Source organism: Cololabis saira, chromosome 22, assembly GCF_033807715.1.
Source record: "Cololabis saira isolate AMF1-May2022 chromosome 22, fColSai1.1, whole genome shotgun sequence".
In the NCBI taxonomy this organism is placed as follows: domain Eukaryota; kingdom Metazoa; phylum Chordata; class Actinopteri; order Beloniformes; family Belonidae; genus Cololabis; species Cololabis saira.
In genome coordinates this window covers 28,675,311-28,696,006 of record NC_084608.1, presented here as the reverse complement: position 1 = coordinate 28,696,006, position 20,696 = coordinate 28,675,311, and the positions used below count along the sequence as shown (strand labels likewise).

The 20,696-nt window shown below is 42.4% G+C and overlaps 1 protein-coding gene across 4 annotated transcripts in view; it reads left to right on the top strand.

The window, feature by feature from the left end:
- Positions 1–20,045, top strand: part of LOC133423706 (dipeptidyl aminopeptidase-like protein 6) — a 338,469-nt gene extending 318,424 nt beyond the window's left edge. For all 4 annotated transcript variants that reach the window (XM_061714009.1, XM_061714010.1, XM_061714007.1 and 1 more), the window contains exons 14-26: positions 1,343–1,434; positions 2,122–2,169; positions 2,269–2,387; positions 5,811–5,882; positions 9,827–9,934; positions 11,459–11,528; positions 11,761–11,955; positions 13,223–13,277; positions 15,481–15,580; positions 16,326–16,384; positions 16,468–16,540; positions 16,626–16,699; positions 19,820–20,045. In XM_061714009.1, the coding sequence (XP_061569993.1) occupies positions 1,343–1,434; positions 2,122–2,169; positions 2,269–2,387; positions 5,811–5,882; positions 9,827–9,934; positions 11,459–11,528; positions 11,761–11,955; positions 13,223–13,277; positions 15,481–15,580; positions 16,326–16,384; positions 16,468–16,540; positions 16,626–16,699; positions 19,820–19,969 (1,215 nt within the window). In that variant the 3' untranslated portion in view covers positions 19,970–20,045. The remainder of the gene's footprint in view (positions 1–1,342; positions 1,435–2,121; positions 2,170–2,268; positions 2,388–5,810; positions 5,883–9,826; positions 9,935–11,458; positions 11,529–11,760; positions 11,956–13,222; positions 13,278–15,480; positions 15,581–16,325; positions 16,385–16,467; positions 16,541–16,625; positions 16,700–19,819) is intronic.
- Positions 20,046–20,696: the final 651 nt, after the last annotated feature.

The window sequence follows — 20,696 nt, the reverse complement described above, 5'->3', positions numbered from 1 at the left end:
CTAACTAGAGGTTTGCTAACACTAACTAGAGGTTTACTAACACTAACTACAGGTTTACTAACACTAACTACAGGTTTACTAACACTAATTAGAGGTTTACTGAACAGAAACTTTTAAAGTCTGGTTTTAAAGGTGGAGGTGGTGTCAGCCTCCTTAACCCAAACAGGAAGTTGTTTCCATAGTAACGGTGCCTGATAGCAGAACGCCCGCCCTCCAAATCTACATTTGGATACTTTAGGAACTACGAGTAAACCTGCACTCTGAGAACGGAGAGCTCTGTTAGGAACATAAGGCACTATCAGGTCTTGCAAATATCATGGAGCTAGGCCGTTTCGGGCTTTATACGCAAGTAATAAAATGTTAAATTGGATTCTGAGTTTTACGGGGAGCCAGTGGAGGGAAGCTAACACTGGAGAGACGAGGTCTCTTGCTGATTCCTGTCAGCACTCACACTGCTGCACGTTGGATCAGCTGGAGGATATTCAGAGAATTATTGGGACATCCAGCTACTAATACATTACAGTAATCTAACCTAGAAAATACAAATGTGTGAGTTAGTTTTTCAGCATCATTCAGGGAGAGGATGCTCTTTATCTTTGTAATAAAGATGCAGGAATACAACAATTCCTGCCAAGTTCAATGTTTTGTTCCTGCTGCTGTCCTTGTCATTGTTTTTATTAAATCCTCCATCTTATTAAAATTCTAAAGAATTTCAGTTCTGTATCTGCCTAAACTGGCAAAACTTTTAGGCAAGGCACGTTTATTTGTGTAGCACAATTCAACACAAGGTAATTCTAAGTGCTTTACATCAACATTAAAAGCAGCAAGACACAATTAAACAGTAAATGCCAAATAAAATGATGATAAAGGAGGTAAAATAATAAAAAGTTGTTGAAAAGTAAGGGCAGTACAGCAGGTACACATCTCATTCTTACAATGTCAAGAATTACGTTTCTATACGGTCAAAACGTACAAAGACCGGGTCAAATACATTACTACAAATTAATCTGTAAGAATTCGTAAGGTGAATTAAACCAATTTGACAATTCTATGCCACAATGCCTTTTTCCAGGTCTTATTTCACACAACTGACGAGAGTTATGTTACTATATGGTCAAAACGTACAAAGACCGGGTCAAATACAGTATTACAAAAGTAATCTGTGTCTGTTTTAACAGAATAACTGTTTGCATTTCAAAAAAATCAGATTTTACAGATGCAAAGATGTTTGAAAGTACACATCTAATCTTTACCGTACATGTGATTGCACATAGTCTTGATTGTGGGACTCTGCAGTGTTATTTAGTGAATCATAACCATGATTTTTTTCCTCCTCTTTAAGCCCAACACCAGCACGGACACACTACAGTCCATCACGTCCGGAGACTGGGACGTCACTCAAGTCCTGGCCTACCACGAGGACAGCCATCTGATGTGAGCACACACACACTTAACACTCACACTAACACCCACACACTAACACACACACACACACTAACACCCACATGCAGAACGGTTGTTGTCATCTTTATCTGCAATCACTGCGCGCTGGAACAGCGAGACACTTCATCACCACGGACAGAAACAGACCCGCCTCCTCAATGTTTAAACCCCCCGCTGCGCTTTGTTCCAAAGGTTTTTATTCAGTGTTGCCACCTGCTCTGGAGCGCTGGTGTTTACCTCTGAAGTGTAAATAAACTGCCCTAAATGTGGAGGGTGTAAAAGCGCCCCGCAGCTCCGTGTGACTCATCTCCATCGCTGCTTGATCATTTCACCGCCACATTCCTGGCCACGCTTCCACACACGAGCACGGGAACTCTCTTGTTCCCAGACTTGAGGTGTTCAGAGCCTCACCCAGAACAGAAATGGGAAGCTCCGACCTACTTCGCCACTAAAAGGATCCCTCATCCCTTTTCCACCATCATTCATTTATGAAACGTCTATTTTAGTCGGCAGCTGGCAGGACTCAATGTTTTCCAGGTGCTTTTTGTTTTTGCACCCCAAAGGGGAGACCGGTAACCGTTCTGCCAAACTCGAAGAAAGACCAAAATATACTTCCCACTGTCTGACGCAGGTTAGCACCAAACTGCTGCTCTTGTTTTTATTTTTATCTCAACTCAGATACTTCTTGAGTACTGAGGACGGCCCCAAGCGAAGGCATCTGTACAGGTAATGGTTGCTCTGATTTTTAGATGTTGACTGGTTTGTTATGAAAGAAGGGAAAAAAGTTTGAAAGATGTTAAAATACCATCACATTTGTTTCCGCAGCGCTGACACATTTGGATCATTCAACCGGCGCTGCCTGTCGTGCGGCCTGTCTGACAGCTGCGGCTACATCAGCGGCTCCTTCAGCCACAACATGAGCTACTTCCTGCTGAGCTGTCAAGGTGGGCGGCTCTTCCTCTTTTCTCCCTTCCTTCCTTCCTTCCTTCTTTTTACTGTTCTCTCCTTCCTTCCTTCCTTCCTTCCTTCCTTCTTTTTTCCTGCTCTCTCCTTCCTTCCTTCCTTCCTTATTTACTCCCTTCCTTCCTTCCTTCCTTCCTTCCTTCCTTCTTTTCTACCTTCCTTCCTTCTTTCTTTCCTTCTTTTCATTCTCCCTTCCTTCCTTCCTTCCTTCCTTCCTTCCTTCCTTCCTTCCTTTTTCCTGTTCTCTCCTTCCTTCCTTCCTTCCTTCCTTCCTTCCTTCCTTCCTTCCTTCCTTCCTTATTTACTCCCTTCCTTCCTTCCTTCCTTCCTTCCTTTTTCCTGTTCTCTCCTTCCTTCCTTCCTTCCTTCTTTCTTTCCTTCCTTCCTTCTTTTTTCCTTCTTTTCATTCTCCCTTCCTTCCTTCCTTCCTTCCTTTTTCCTGTTCTCTCCTTCCTTATTTTTTCCTGTTCTCTCCTTCCTTCCTTCCTTCCTTCCTTCCTTCCTTCCTTCCTTCCTTCCTTCCTTCCTTCCTTCCTTCCTTCCTTCCTTCCTTCCTTCCTTCCTTCCTTCCTTCCTTATTTACTCCCTTCCTTCCATCCTTCTTTTCTACCTTCCTTCCTTCTTTCTTTCCTTCCTTATTTACTCCCTTCCTTCCATCCTTCTTTTCTACCTTCCTTCCTTCTTTCTTTCCTTCCTTCCTTCTTTTTTCCTTTTTCCTGCTCTCTCCTTCCTTCTTCCCTTCCTCTTTTCTCCCTTCCTTCCTTTTTTTTCCTGTTCTCTCCTTCCTTCCTTCCTTCCTTCCTTCCTTATTTTCTCCCTTCCTTCCTTCCTTATTTTCTCCCTTCCTTCCTTCCTTATTTTCTCCCTTCCTTCCTTCTTTCTTTCCTTCTTTTCATTCTTCCTTCCTTCCTTCTTTCTTTCTTTCCTTCTTTTCATTCTTCCTTCCTTCCTTCTTTCCTCCCTTCTTCTCTTCCTCCTTCCTTGACCAAAGACAGCACAAGGGTTAATATAAAATAGCACAAGTCATGGTCAAATCTGAAAATATGACCTCACATTTTAACCCCTCACCTACGCGCTGCGACGCAGCCGTGTGACGAACAAACGTGTGTGCTGAGACCCTGAAGGACGGAATAATCCGGAACGTCACACACTAGCGGACAATTTCCCCAAACAGAGACATCCAGCCGTAATCGCTGTTGTTGGCAGTTTGTCACGCTGTCAACGTTCTTATTCTGAATCCAGTTCTGGCTCCAACGCGCGTGAAATAAATGTAGGCATTGAGGTCATTTACAGGAAATGTGTAAAGTGTAACGTCAGAAGCAGAAGTGTGACCTGCAGCAGGAGCGTTGCTCATCGTAGCGTAGGAGGAGCTGCTCCTTGTTATTCCCAGCCTTTTTGTTGCTAAATAATTACACGGTTTGGGGATTAAGATGTGTACAAAGCTACTCTAGAGGAAAGGCAGATTAAAACAAGCATTCATATACAAACAAGCGTAGTATACAAAGAGCCAGAGATCGGTGTGAAGCTGGAAAATGTACTATTTTTCTGGTATTTGGGTTAAAAGCTTTAGTTCACTGTAGGCATTAGTGTCAAAAGCAGCCGCTGGCTTCCTGGGAAACCTCTGATTCATATCTGCTGATTGCGTGGGCCACGTGAACACCGACAAATCAGACAAATCACTTCTCAAGAGAAGACTCGGAGAAACATAAGAACGTCAAAGCACCACTTTCAAGCCCCAAGATCTGAATCAAACAGCATTTAATCAAACATCATCAATCATCAAACAATCGCCTCCCAATCTGACAGGGATCCTCTCTGCTGTCAGATCAGACGGGGACGGACCAATCACACGTCTCTGCTGACCTCGCAGTTAATGATGGTATATAATCCCGGCCGCGCCGTCCCTCGCAGCCAGCCTGTGATCTGATGAGATGAGGTTGTGATATCATTACCATGAGGACCGGGAGGAGTTCTGTGTTGGGTTCTCAATTTGCTAAGTGCAGTGATCGTCTCATGTGCTGCAGCTCTGATGTTGGTTTTTTTTAGCTTTGCCTGTTTATTGTCCAGATACAAGAGCTGAACCACTTATTGAATTATAAAAATCAAATAAACGGAGATTGATGGACATACTTTCTTTTCTTACTCTAAGCTTTTCATGATGAAGCTTCTTCGCTTCTAAAAACCAGAGTATCCATAGATTCTTGAATGTTTAACCCTTGTACTGTCTTCGGGTCAAAATGACCTAATTCTCCTGTTCCTTCTTTCCTCCTGCTCTCTCCTTCCTTCTCCCTTCCTTCCTTCCTTCCTTCCTTCCTTTTTCCTGCTCTCTCCTTCCTTCTTCCCTTCCTTCCTTCCTTCCTTCCTTTTTCCTGCTCTCTCCTTCCTTCTCCCTTCCTCTTTTCTCCCTTCCTTCCTTCCTTCCTTCCTTCTTTCCTCCTGCTCTCTCCTTCCTTCTTCCCTTCCTCTTCCTTCCTTCCTTCCTTCCTTCCTTTTTCCTGCTCTCTCCTTCCTTCTTCCCTTCCTCTTTTCTCCCTTCCTTCCTTTTTTCCTGTTCTCTCCTTCCTTCTTCCCCTTCCTTCCTTCCTTCCTTCCTTCCTTCCTTCCTTCTTCCCTTCCTCTTTTCTTCCTTCTTCCCTTCCTTCCTTCCTTCCTTTCCCCTGCTATCTCCTTCCTTCTTCCCTTCCTCTTTTCTCCCTTCCTTCCTTCTTTTTTACTGTTCTCTCCTTCCATCCTTCCTTCCTTCCTTCCTTCTTTTTTCCTGTTCTCTCCTTCCTTCTTTCTTTCCTTCCTTCCTTCCTTCCTTCCTTCCTTCATTTTTCCTGTTCTCTCCTTCTTTCTTTCCTTCCTTCCTTCCTTCCTTCCTTCCTTCCTTCCTTCCTTCTTTTTTCCTGCTCTCTCCTTCCTTCTTCCTTCCTTCCTTTTTCCTGCTATCTCCTTCCTTCTTCCCTTCCTCTTTTCTCCCTTCCTTCCTTCTTTTTTCCTGTTCTCTCCTTCCTTCCTCCCTTCCTTCCTTATTTTTTCCTGCTCCCTCCTTCCTTCTTCCCTTCCTCTTTTCTTCCTTCTTCCCTTCCTCTTTTCTCCCTTCCTTCCTTCTTTTTTCCTGTTCTCTCCTTCCTTCCTTCCTTCCTTCCTTCCTTCCTTCCTTCCTTCCTTCCTTCCTTCCTTCCTTCCTTCCTTCCTTCTTCCCTTCCTTATTTACTCCCTTCCTTCCATCCTTCTTTTCTACCTTCCTTCCTTCTTTCTTTCCTCCTTTTAATCCTTCCTTCCTTCCTTCTTTCCTCCCTTCTTCTCTTCCTCCTTCCTTGACCTGAAGACAGCACGAGGGTTAATATAAAACAGCACAAGCCATGGTCAAATCTGAAACTCTGACCACACATTTTAACCTCTCATTTCCTCGTCTACAGGGCCAGACATTCCCTTCGTGGCCATTTACAAGACGCAAAGAGATGCAGAAAGTGAGACTCAAGACAGAGAAAGTGAGTACCCCCCTCCACCCCCCTGAGCCGAAACACAAATCTGCATCCCGGGATTGTGAATAATTTGAAAGGCATCATGACCTTGTGCACTGTAGCATAGCGACGCCGTTTAAAACGACCTTGTCATCCGGGGCAGAGCGGTCCGCAGTGCAGAGTGACCACCTGTGTACGTTTGTCTGCAAGCCAGGCCCGGCAGGATGGCAGTAATCACATTACTCCTCTCAACGGATGCACTCATTACATTATGACCTGCCCAACAGCAATATCAGCACACTTTAATTTGATTGTGAGTGCGTGTCAGTCTTTGTCATCTTTAAGTAATAAGATCTGCCTGATCTGATGGTTGAAGAAAAAAAGAAAGCATGTTTGTAAATGTTGTACGGTATTTAATGGATTAAACAGTGGACTCCACCTAGCAAGTTTGCTTTATTAGAAAGGATTTACTAATGCACATTAAAGTATGCAGAGTGTCACCGCGGCTTTGTAATGCATTTACCTCGAGTACAAGGCTGCACTCGGGGGCTGCCAAAGCTGTTAGTAGCCCCTCTTTTAATCCGTTTGTTTGTGTAAAAACACAACGATTAACTGATTGTAGTGGGTCCTAGAACTGGGCAGGTCCAACTTCAAACAAACAATATACAATATTCTCAGAGTCGTTATTTATTTAAGAAAATATGAAGTCAAAAAGAAAAGAAAAGCATGAAGGAAATACTAAGTGATGATTTACCTTTAGGAGCACTCTTTTCAAATAGCTAGTTCCTGTATTTTTTAATCAGTATTTCCTATAGGTGTAGGCCAGGGGTCGGCAACCCGCGGCTCTAGAGCCGCATGCGGCTCTTTAGCGCCGCCCTAGTGGCTCCTGGAGCTTTTTCAAAAATGTTTGACCTTTTTTTTCCTTTTTCTTCTTTTTTTTCCTTTTTTTCCCTTTTTTCTCTTTTTCTTCTTTTTCTTTTCTTTTTTTCTTCTTTTTTTCTTTTTTTCTTCCCTTTTCCTTTCCTTTTTAATCTCGACATTTCGACTTTTTTCTCAACATTTCGACTTTTTTCATGAAATTTTGACTATTTCCTCGACATTTCTATTTCCTCGACATTTTGACTTTTTTCTCGACATTTTGACTTTTTTCTCGAAATTTTACTTCAACATTAATCTCAACATTTCGACTTTTTTTCCTAGAAATTTCGATTTTTTTCTCAACATTTCAACTTTTTTCTCGAAGTGCATAATGAAAAAAAAATCTTCCCCCAGTTCTAACTAATATAGAAACATGCAGCATGTGTTGCCTTCATTCTAAGGCTGATACAAGACCTTTTCATTTTTTGCGGCTCCAGACATATTTGTTTTTTGTGTTTTTGGTCCAATATGTCTCTAAAACATTTTGGGTTGCTGACCCCTGGTGTAGAGGAATTTTAGTCCATTCTTCTTTACAACACTATATAATTTAATGAAGATTTTCAGCTTTCACTCGTGCAACGATCTCTGACAGTCCACCGCATTTCTATCGGGTTGAGGTTTAGACTTTGACTTGGCCATTTGAAAACGTCGATTTGTTTTTTTACTGGTCCTGATGTAGAAGTTTGCTGGTGCTTCAGATCATTGTCCTGTTTAATGAGCCAGTGTCAGGCGGGTTGTAGGTGTCAGACAGATGGCCTCACATGCGTCTCTAGAGGACTTGGCTGGCTCAGTGACTGCACGGTGCTCACGTCCTGTTTCTGCAACACAATCTCACATCACCTTCCCACTGCCATATGAGACACATTTACAGAAGTGTTGTCTTTGCTTTTTAAGAAACTTTAGTGACAAAGAGTTTCACGAAGAACGGCTGGAGGGTTGCTCATTCATGTATGTTCTGCAATGTTGCTCTTGTATATTTTTGTGTATTTTTCTCTGAGCTATACACAGTTTCTTGGAGTAAATTTGCTCATATGTCCATTTATGGTAAGAATAATTACTGTTTTGAATGTTTTCTACTCCAGAATGTTTGGAAATGGTTTTATAACCCTTTCCAGGCTGATTTGCAGCACTAGTTGTTTCTCTAAGACAGTATAAATATCTTGTTCTCTAGGCCTTGTGTTGACACACACATGAATGCAGTAGACCAGCAAAGTGTCAAAATGTTTGCTTTTATAGTTCATAGCGTGTCTCCAATTCACCCTCCTAAATCCTGGAGTGGGGGTACTTAGTATTACCCCCTTTTTATACATTTTTATCTGCTTTATTTTTGGAGATATTGTTGTCTGTTGCATCGATCTACTACAATCAGAAGACTTTTTTCATTTCCACACGTTGGCACTAATGTGTGCACAGAACAGTACTGATATAAACCTCTAGCAGCTGAGGGAGCTGAAATAAGACGTAGACGGACAGAAAGGTCTGCTGCACGTGGGATGGCTTTATAACCATTTCCTATTTCCTGGCACTTCAGCAATTAACGTCTCTGCGTTTGAGTCCGAGCTTTGGCAGAGGCAGACACAAGGTCACATCAGAATTCATCTATGCATACGAACCGAAACACACTGACTGATGCGAGCAGCTTCAGTCCATAATCCAGACGGAGCTCCTCTCCTCCCTCTCCTCCTCCTCCTCCTCCTCCTGCTCTTATCTGAAGGTTTAATTGAAGTTTTCCTCCTCCGCTGCCTGGGAGGATTTTATCAGAATCTGTAAGTACGAGCAGCTGCGGCAGCCGTTGTGTTGATTTCCCTCCTGGACGCTGCCGTTCGGCCGTTCACACAAACCAATTCAAGCAAACAATGTTCGCCGCCGTCCCTTTGACCTCGACCGTCAGGGTAGCCAGCGATGATAAGTTGGGGTTGAAACAAACCAGCTGTTGAATGAGAACAGCAGGTTCTGTGTTGGCGAAGCAGCCTCTCGATTAATGAAACTCGCCCCCAGAGAGTCCGGGTCACGGTGTGAGTAGCGCTCACGTGTTTTACTTTATTGCTTGTTTGCGTTTGCTGAAGTTCACGGCTCTAACCAGCGAGCATTTTCCACTTTAATAGTCATTTAGAAAAGGAAAACAAAACAGCTGTGGTCACCTGTGACCAAACTTAATTTACCAGCTTTGATTAAACACTCATATTTAAGCCAATTTTTCAGAGCGGACAAAGCAGCCAGAATCTTTCTATTAGCTGCAGTTGATCGATCGAGCTTTGCAGGACTCTTCCCTTATTAATAAACCACGGGCCTGTTTCGCTGATGTTCTTAAACAAATGGCACATTTGAGCTTAGGAGTGTGTATTTGTGCTTTTCAGCATTAAGTACAGACTCTATTTATTTATACAGCTGCTATTGTAGTGTCATGGAAGCTGATCATTGACAGAATACAGCTTATATTTGTCAGTGGCTATATATAATAACAGTAACTTTTCCTTTTACTTTAAATAGATGCCAAAGCGTGAAGGCCATCTAGTGGCACAAATTAGACACTGCAACCAACTGCAAAAACCCTTCACATCTCCTTTAAAGAGTCTTGGAAAAGGTGCACACAGTGTAAAAAAACAAAATCCTACCTCTTCTGTGCAGAATTGCTTCATTGTTTTTTTTTCAGGTACTCAAATTTCCTCTTACAGCTCAAAAGCATGAATGTCAGATACCTTAGAGATCCTAGATTGCCACTAGAAGTGTGTGTGGTTGTTTAGTTTAGGGTGGATCGCTGCTATTTGCTTGGAAAAAGATGGGACTGGCTCCACCAGCAGCAGCTTATTCCTAAATAGGCATAAGCAGAAATGGATGAATACTGAGTTAATATTGTCCAATTTTATACCAACACCTGAGCAAATGACATAGATGATTTAACAGCTGTGTTTTGGAACATGCTGATGTTCAGATCACGTGTTTTATTTTTAAGGCCTGTTGTCTTTGTTTTAAGCACTAAAGATTAGACGTACTGTTTGCTTTGTACATTATGTACGCAAGCTCACGCGGGTTTAATGGCTTTCTGTCCTCAGATATTTCTGAAGTGTACAAACTGGAGAGCAGTGAGAACCTGAGGCAGACGCTGGACTCCATGCAGATGCCCACGGTGGAGTACAAGGAGATCAACATGGACGATTACAGTATGCTACTACTACTACTGTCATTTAGCTGTGGACGCTTTTATCCAGAGCAACATCTACTACGGTGCTCTGCAGTTCCTCCACAAGATGTATTTATATAACGCAATTAGATCATTACTCACTAAAGTAATTGTATCTATTCTGGTGTCTAGCCACAATAGTTTTCACGCAGCAGACGTCTCGCGCAAAGAGCCAAAGCTATATATTGTTTTAAGTAAAGATTGCCTTAATGACTGACTTTTAATAAGAAAAGTACTGAAATTAGCTCATTAGCTTTTAATTAGGGCCCGAGCACTGACAGTGCGAAGGCCCAATTGTATCTGTAGGAATTGTTCTCGTTCTCCTCGTTCTCGTTTTTCTTCCGATAAAATTTCTTCCCTAAACGTGCCCGAAAAGTCACCAAATTTTCCACGCAAGCCAGGCCTGGCGAAAAATGTAATATTTAATGGTTTACATTAATGGCCGTGGCTTAATGGCTCAACAGCGCCCCCTAGAAAACTTCGTGCCTCAAGCCCCACAATACGGTTTGACGTACATGCACGAAAATCGCTACACACCTGTATCATGACGCAAGTTAAAGAAAAGTCTCTTGGCGTCATGGCCGAAACCGAACAGAAAGTCGTGCAATTTTGGCGCAATTTATGCCATTTCTTCGGCCGTTTCTTCGCCCGAACCGTAACGTGCACACAGGTGTGTTGTACATCAATATGTGCGTCTCGATCCTGCGACGATGGGCACTACTTTTCTCAGTCAAAAGCGTTACCGTGGCGATGATAGACGCCAAAAAGCGCGCCCACCCTTCATCTGATTGGTCCATATTTGATAGTTCCTACTTTCTGCCATAACTTTTGAATGGTTTGACATAAAGAGCGGCGTGTACCCTCCCCCTCCTCCCCCCGACCAGAGGTTGCCAGATAGGCTGCAGAATGCAGCAGGAACGTAGGCTGTCATGGCTGCGATAATTAGAGCCGAGCTGGCAACCCGGATGCAGAAACAATACTGACTTGGTGATTGGGAGATAGGTGGAGGGTGGAGCTTCAGAAACAATACTGACTTGGTGATTGGGAGATAGGTGGAGGGTGGAGCTTCAGAAACAATACTGACTTGGTGATTGGGAGATAGGTGGAGGGTGGAGCTTCAGAAACAATACTGACTTGGTGATTGGGAGATAGGTGGAGGGTGGAGCTTCAGGCCAAAACAAAAAATGACAACATAAACATCAGTTGAGGGCTGCAACTCCTTTTTTTAAACTGGAATATCCTGGCTTGAGTGCTGTTGTCAGTGACATAAGTATTTGAAATGAACATGATTTTTAAATGTCTGTTGACATATCGGGGTCATTTTATGATTCGTTTTATTATTGCTCTTACATACAGCTCCTTTAAATGAAGTTTACATACAAATGTTGGATAACCATTTTTGTTCTTGGTAACAAATTAGGTTCTACAATGTTTAGTGGAGTTAAAGAAGGCTGAGTGGATGATGAAGCTTTGTGTGTGACAGTTGTGTAACTGTGCGTTGCAGGCTTGTCCATGCAGATCCTGAAACCTGCCGGCTTCATGGACACGGCGCACTATCCCCTGCTCCTGCTCATGTATGTGCACACTATCACACAGAAGTGAAACACAGAATGTTAAGAAGTTTAGCTAAACATGTTGCAAGCTTTTCTTCCACTTCAGTACATCCGTTGTGTTGACATTTATGCACTTATGACACAAACTACTGAATAATTAGGGAAAATCACTTCTCCATTTGGAACTTCCTCACTATTAACATCCTAAAGGACTGTATGTGACTTGTGACGGCTGTGCTTGTGTGCCGAGCAGTGGTGGGACCCCCGGGGGGCAGACGGTTTCAGAGCAGTTCTTCATGGACTGGGCCACGGTCCTGGTGAGCAGCTTCGGCGCCATCGTGGTGCGCTGCGACGGGCGAGGAAGCGGCTTCCAGGGAACCAACCTGCTGCACCGGATCCAGAAGAAGCTGGGCGTGTTCGAAGAGCAGGACCAGAAGGACGCGCTCAAGTACGTGGCCCGATCTGTTCACGGAAACCACGCAGTCGCTTCAGTGGAAACAGTTCTGACCTCTGTGCAGATGGACATGTGTGTTCAAAACTTAGATATATTAGGAAGCAGCAGCGGCTGGTGATAAAAAATTTTTGGGGGGGGGGGCGCACTGGCGAGTGGGGATTACAACACAACTATAAACTCTACTTGAACATACATTTTTTTGTTATTTTTTATTGCATATCACTACATATACTACATATACATATAGCATATTTTACATAAACATATTTAAAAATTTTCAAGTAACAAAATAACATATTTGAACCATTTTTCAGTTTTTTTCAGTTATTATATAGAGATATTGACAGATATTGTCTGGAAAATGGTTCAAATATGTTATTTTGTTATTTGAAAAATTTTAAATTAGTTTTGTTGATGAGAAAATATGTTTCTCTATTTTTCTTTTTGTGAGGAGAGGATATATATTGTTTTTCGGCACTACCTTGTTCTCTATAGCTGATATAACATGAATTACTCCTATGTGGGATCAATAAAGTTCTTATTTTTGCCATCTCAGAAAATTAAATATATTATATTTGGTGCCTAACTGTTTCCCAAGTATATTAGTGCGTGTGTGAATTAATAAATGAGACGTAAAACGTACATTTCTTTGTAGAAAGGCGCTTTATGAAAATAAGTCAATTTACTTGTATTAAGAAGAAAAGTTTAAGAACATACAATACAAACTCATTTGGCCGGCGCCCCTCGCCATTGAAACCTATGTATTTTGGTCTGCACAAAAAACAACTCTGAATAAACCCAGTATGGGATGGGAAGGCTTGAAAAATTAAGTCAGACACATTTTATGAGTACGCAGATGTGATAATTACTTTTTATTATGTAATTTATGTGTACTGTGTCTATATTTTTATTTTTTTCCCCAGTAGGCTAATTTTAATGGGGGCGGCAGCCTAGCGCCCCCTATTGACAAGCCGCCACTGTTAGGAAGACTATCCTGTAAAATAAACTTCAATTTTTTTTTTTATGTCTGATTTAAATAATTTCAGACTTAAATGTTTATTGCAGAAATTAAACTGTGACCAGTGCCATGGTGACACAGTCTGGAAAGTTTGAATTATATCTAATGCATGATTAACACAACTAAAAATGCCCATCTGGTGTTTTTGTCATTTAAATTTTTTTTTTAGCATCTGTATTCAAATGGTTTCATACATTTGCCACCATGGATCAAAACAAATATCTTTTGTTTTTTCTTTTACAGTTTTATTCTGAAAGAGCCATATGTGGACAAAACCCGAGTTGGAGCGTTTGGACAGGTAAGATAAGTGTGGAGGAGAGAGAGAGCTCAGAGAGTCATGAAAACCCGTGTGTGCACTCGGGTTGGTCGACTTTATTAGTTGAATTTAAGAGTGCAACATTCACATAAAAAGAAACATTAAGTGAGAGCACAATATTTCACATGAATATATCTTTGCAATGCTTGCATTCTTTGGATCATTTCTAACCCCCGAAGACTGCAATTGATAAAAGCATAAAGCCGCTCGTATTTATAAATGCACGCTGCTGAGGTTGGGTCATCTACTTTGTCCTCTTGTGAGTTTAAACCTTGGGATACTTTGCACTTACAAAGCTGCTCCCGTCACGACAAATCTTTGTCCCCTTGGGATTTATTCCTTTTTTAATCGCTCTGAAAAGGCCACACTGACTTTGGAAGAATAACGCCGTTCCCTCGACTTGGCACCAGCTGTGACTTCTTTGTGGCAGCTGTTGTCGTCTTCAGGAAACTCAGGCGAGAATTTAACTTCAATCTTGACTCCATTATCCTGGTAAATGATCTCTGTAATCACTGGAAATTATACATTTAAAATGATGGTGAACATTAAAGATTTTTGTGACCATGAGACTGAAATGGAGCCACTTTAGACGGAGCGATAGTCGAGAGTTTCTGGTTGAGGTTGCTAGTCTGATCAGGACAGTTTTCTATTAACTACCCAAATTAATCTTAGAAAAGTGTTGCTTCCATCAGTTTACTTTACGGTGTCTTACAAAATAAAAGTTTACCTTTTTTCAGCTATTAGTTACGAATAAAAGCCTCAGTCATTATTACAATTAATACCGGAATCCATCAATAAAGTACTGAAAGCTACATTTATTTACAACAAATACCGGCTTGTGATCACTTAACAGCTTAAATACGTCAGACATACTTGAACGGATTATTGTTGTTTTTGGTGAATAAATAGGTTTTATTGCTAACAACCTGGACTTAAAATGTGTTTTTTAGGATCCTTGAAACCACCAGAAAGGAAAAATAAATTTCTGCCCCCCTTATGTCAATGTAATATTCCTGTTTTGCAGTCATTTCAAATACAAACCTGACTACTCAGGACAGATTGGATGATCTCTGCTGGTACCAACAATCTCTGAGTCAAAATGAGATTCTTGATTAGACTGAGCTGTGTTTTCGTCCAGTGCAGACTTTCACAGGTCGTCCTGAAGAATGAGCGAGTATTCAGCGCTGTGCATCGTTCCTTCAGCTCTAATTTCACAGATCTTACCGACAAAAATCAAATCCACAGCATGATGGCACCACAGCCATGCTTCAACGTGTTGTTAGTCTCTGAACGTTTACTTTAGATAAGATAAGATAATCCTTTATTACTCCCTCAATTACAAGATATAGACAGTATATACATTGCGATGGAAAAAAACACTGCAAAAAAAGCAGGTAGAATGAGTGTGAGGTAGACAGACAGATATTGCACATCTTGTTATTGCACTTTAGTCTCATCTCGCATAACTACCTTTGCAGTAAAGATGTTCATGGCTTAACCTTCATCCTCTGCAGGTTCACCTTTGACCTGTCTGATAAGTGGCCATTTCTTTGCAGTTTTGATGGCAAATTTTTCTAATAATGAATTTCCTGGAGCTGCAAGGTCTTCTCCGTGGCACGTACTCTATGACGGGCTTTCATAAGATTACATTTTCTTATAATTTCATGTCCATATGAAGTATTCACATGATATTAGTAATGAACTACAATGAAACAAGCCGATACGGAGCTCCGCTATTAGAAAACAAGTGCGATACTTGGTTTTCCAGTGCAGACTTTCACAGGTTTCCTCAAGAATGAGCGAGTATTCAGCGCTGTGCATCGTTCCTTCAGCTCTAATTTTACAGATATTTCCGACAAAAATCAAATCCACAGTTGCTTGGCCATTTATTTGCAGTTTTGATGGCACATGTTTCTAATAATGAATTTCCTGGAGCTGCAAGGTCTTCTCCGTGGCACGTACTTGATGAAGGGCTTTCATAAGATTACATTTTCTTATAATTTCATGTCCATATGAAGTAATATTAGTAATGAACTACAATGAAACGAGCCGATACAGACGTGTCCCAGAGGAGCTCCACTATTAGAAAACAAGTGCGATACGTGGTTAACTCCACCCCGAGCAGGTTGTTGCTGTAAGTCCATAAATGGAGCAGACTAGTATTTAAACACTTGGTATTCTGCAGGTATACGGGGGCTACGTGACCAGCCTGCTGGTCAGCGGCGAGGAGTCTCCCGTAAAGTGTGGAGCCGTGCTCTCCCCCATCACTGACTTTGAATTATACGGTAAGCTATGTTTGTTTTTTGTTTTTTTTTGGGGGGGGGGGGTTCCATCTATATCCTGAAATGTAAAAGCCACAATATTTGCTGTGCTTGTAAAAAAAAAAAAAACCCATCTCCGGACAATCATCTCAGCTCAGGCAGAGCTGTCAGAATGTGTTGGAAGGGAAAAGGGAAGACAGATTACAGATGTCGCACCTTTACCCCGGCAGCTGGGAGTTCTTTGGGCGACTACCTTAAACGTGCTTGTGCTCTGAAAGGAAAAATAAAAGCTAGCAGTGCGATGGTGCAGATACACCGGGAAACCAATCACACGCCGCCCTCACCTCCGCCACCAAAGGAACATAATGTGTGAAATGTGGAGCTGTTGTGCATCGGGAGAGTGAAAATAAGATGAAATCAGAGAGCGAGGGACAGCACTGTTTCAGCTGTTGGTTCCCCAACTCGGGAAACTGCAAATTAGGGAGGAGCCGCGAGTCACGGTGTGACCGGTTTCCCATCTATTAGATGCTTTTTTCTCGCTGTGCTAGAGGGGGTGTGAGCCGTGCCACGACGCTCTGAGTTTGCAAATGAGGAATGTCTGCTACCTGGGAGACTGAGGAATATGTAAAAGGCTGAATATATTTAAATACGGGGAGGAAGCGGCTTCAGAACCGCTGAGAACACGGCTGAAATGATGCATCACTCTTGTTTTTGATGTGAGGTTTGATGTCTTGGTGCAGAATCATCTGAAACCTGCTTTCCCTTCTAGCCTCGGCTTTTTCGGAGAGATATCTGGGGCTGCCCAAAGGTGGTCCGAGGACGTACACGGTGAGATCTGGTCGCGTTTTCCGCCTTCACTTGCACCTGTGAACAACTACTGAAGTATTGATTTGATCCAATTTACTTTTCAGGTGGCAAATTTAGCTCACAGAGCGTCCCAGTTCATGGATAAGAAGTTCCTCATCATCCACCCGACAGCTGACGGTAGAATATTAACAGTTACACCTTCATGAATAAATACGTTAAAGGGAACAAGTGTTATATTTTTTCTTTGCATTCCTTTCTGCAGAGAAAGTTCATTTCCAGCACACGGCGAAATTCATCTCCCAGCTCATCAGTGAAAAGGCCAACTACACTTTACAGGTACGGAGCTCAGATCCACTCACTGCTGCTGCTCATCCAATTCCCTTTCTTTTCTTGTCCTGGTTTCAGACTTTATTTCCCACCTTGAGGATCTGTGTAATCCCTGCGGTGGTCCCGCCGTGGACGGAGGATTAGCCCCTCACAATGCCTTCGCTTCATAATGAGATTATGCGAGGCCTCCACAGACATCCGGCATTAACACCAGCACTAATCCATTAGCCACACAATGCACCGCCGCTGAATGTTCATCAAATCTTATTACCCACCAATAGACATGTCACCGAGTCTTAAACTGGTGTCTCCACTTCACCTCCAGTGAGGGCTCCTGGGACAAAACAGCACACTTAGCGTTTGATGGCCTTTCGCTTCTTAAAGAGAAGTAACAGTTATATAAACATTTAACCAAACCTGAAGGAACCACATAACACTTACTCAGAGGTCGTGTAATAAGGGTTAACTTTGTGGGGGGTTTTTTATCTGATGATGGCAACTTAAGTGTTTTTTATACATGCTATTGTTTAGAAAGTATTTAAAATGATCCGCTAGTAACTGTTCAACAAGACTTTTGATTACTATTTGGTGAAAATCTGAGCAAAATACTGGCTTGAATGGTATCCTGACAACATCAATAATTAAAATTAACTCCTAAATGAAGAAAACTCTTAACGGGAGAAGCTGCAGATGAGAGGTGTTAAAGTTGAAATGATACTTTCCTTTTAATTACATTTAAAAAAAATCAAATATTACCGATTTTCAGGAGCTTTAATCAATAATTTCAGCAGAAATGTAAAAAGTTATTTTCCATAAAAGGCTCTAAGCTGATATTTCTCCGTCATATAAGTGTTCGATCTGCTGATGAAGCATCCTGCACTGGGGCTCGTCTTTATCCTCTTCCTCATCTTTCCTTATTGGATTTCTGCTCCCCAGGCAACCGCTCAGCAGTTCATTAACGGCAGACATCTTCCTGGTGCACGTTGGAGTGTTTTTTAAATCCTGGATAATGGCTCTGATCCCCCCCCCCCCCCCCTCCCGACTTGTGCTTAGTCTATACTCTCAGGGTGTTGGACTTTGGGTGAAAGCCACTCTGAGGATTTTACATCAGCTTCAACGTCAATATCAAGCAGTCTTACAAGGGGGAGATAGCCGTCGGTACACATGACTGGAGTGTGCTGTTACTGCAGTCATCCGCATTATTATTATTAGGGGTGTAACGATACACTAATCTCACGATACGGTATGATAGACGATATTGAGGTCACGATAACGATATTATAGCGGTATTTTTTTTAACAACCTTGCATGAGGAACGTATGACTAGAAAAAATGTATTTTTATTTGAAAGACACAAAATACAAAACAATACTGTGCATTTGCCCTATTGTTACAGTTTGTAATGCTTTATAACTGTTTAAGTTTTAAAGAGAAAGCCAGGCCAACCATTTTCCACAAACTGAACTAAAAGTAAATGTCAGGTTTGCATTATGCATCTTCAGTTTCATACAAGTACAAATACTTTGCCACAAACTGAATAGTTTCTCTCAAGAATGATTTGACTTTTTTCTTTTCCAGAAATTTAACAACTAAAATTAAATAAATACATACAATTTTACATCATAAAAAAGATTGATTCATGCTCACCTTATAAGTGTAAGAGGAGATTTATTTTTGTTAAGAAGGTTATTTTGGTAATTCAGGGTTCATTATTTTATAAATATATTCTTTATGTTCTGATGTAAATCAGGGACTATAATGACACTAGTCAGTTTATCTGTAGTGATTAGTCTGTTTAAAGGCCTTGACACACCAACCCGACTTCCCCCGTTCTCTGCCGACTGCTGTGTCGGGCTCACTAGACACACCGCAAATACGACACCCGACGGCGAACTAGCACGTACGTTCTGCGCATGTGTGAGAGGTAATTCCCCTCCATACCAGCAGGTAGCGGTAGTCTGTATTCAGGGGCTAAAGGAGGGGGACAGCGCTTTTTTTTTTTCAAAGCTTTATTGAGAAAACACAAGTGCAGACAAACAAAACTCTGACCAGAACAGATCTGATCAAAACATACAACAAAACTGTGGAGAATTACCGCTGGCTGAAATAAATCATTTAGGAAGATAAATGTTGGTTTAATAGATGAAATCTAACAGTTGTAGCTACGCCTGTTAAGAAATTTGTTCCGAAAATTTCGGGATTTTCTGCCTGCCGGCTCCGGAGCTGATTTATGATTCCACGTTAAATCGACGCAGAGCCTACGGCGTATGGCGCGCGTCGCCGCGTAACCTACGCTGTAGGTTCTGCGTTGGTGTAACGCAGAAGCATAAATCAGCCTTTATTCTGGCGCGGTTTGAAAAAGACAAGCGAGTGATTATGTACATTCACATGTTTTTTTTTTATTCAGTCTGCAAATGACGACGAAAAGCATTCTGGGAAAAGCCAATCACAGAGTGAGTTATTTGACCGAAGGCCGACGCCGATTCAACATGTCGAATCGGCTGAAAAGCTCCCGACGGGCGCCCGACCTGTGGCGACGTGCGGGACACACCGGGGAAACTAGCCCGACAGACGTGCACCGACACTCACCGACGGCCGATTTTCGGCTTGGTGTGTCAGCCCCTTTAGATTGGGCGGAGTGATACGCCACAGTACGGCACTAGGTGCTGTGTTGATGTTCTAAAATCCTACACTGTTGAGGGACATTAAAGTACACTGGAACTCAGCAGAATTTGTCCCGTGTTTATCCTACTCACGACCCCAATAAGGTTTAATTTAATAAGGTAAGGCTCTACACCAGCCTTACATAAGTAAAGGTTCAGAGCTCAAAACGGTACTAGTTTCTTCTGAGCGGAGTAAGATTTTGGTCTGCGGGTCGAGTCGCGGTCGGATCCGCGTTACTAGTAAACACAATAGATTAATATTAATAACCCAATATCGCGATACACTTCGTCACCTCCACGACACGTATTGTGACGTTTTTGTATCGCGAAATTTCGTGGCACGATATATTGTTACACCCCTAATTATTATTGGTGTTAAAGAGAAAGCTTTAAAGAAATAAAGATGTATTCAATTTGCATTCAGGAATGAACAATAAACCTTCTTACCGTATTCTTTGCCTGTCAGATCTACCCAGACGAAGGCCACTACATCCACAGCGAGGCCACACGGCAGCACCTCAGCCAGTCGCTGGTCAACTTCTTCGAGGAATGTTTCAGGCTACCAGAGCGAGTGTTTGAGGAGGCTCTGGAAGAGGAGCTGGAAGATGAGGGTTAAATGGATCTGGAAGGGCTCCCGAGTCCCACATCCTCCCCTCCCACCCGGTCATCTTCCCGCCGTCCCTCCGTCCCTCCGTCCGTCCGTCCGTCCCAAGCACAACCCTGGTGTTCCCTACATGAATCCTCCTGATCCCTGTGTCCTGGTTTAAACCCGCTGAATCCACGGATGTTGGATTTACCGCACCATCCGCCCCCCCCACCTCCCTTCTGCATCTTCTGCCCCGAGTTGGATTCCTAAAGGCCCTCTGGAGAGCCCGACACAGACTGACGAGCAACTTTGGCTCTCCTTCCCAGCAGGATGGACCTGCTCCTCAACGGCAGCGCGGAGAAAGCTTCAGCTCTCACGAAAAAAACTTCCAAGCTGTGAGGAGAAGGAAAAACCTAGAGCACATAACTTGTGGGCTTGTATATTGATGAAAATGGGAACCCTGGCGAAAACGCCGACCGGGAGAGTTCACGGAGGAATAGTGCAGATACAGGAAATGTTGCTATTTTTAAAGTTGTGAAGAACTTTCCATGTTGGACAGTGGTTGTGTCTTTTTGTTCTTACAGTATGTAAAATAGCACACAAGCATTCACTCGGCTACCGCGGATGTACTTTCTTTCTGTGTTCACTTCCACCCCGACGTTGGTTTATCTCTTCGTTTCATTCTGTGTGTTTCAGTGATGCTGAAAGAGTTCTCGGACTGGAAAAAAGGGGAGAAAACTAAACAAAACAAGCTGCC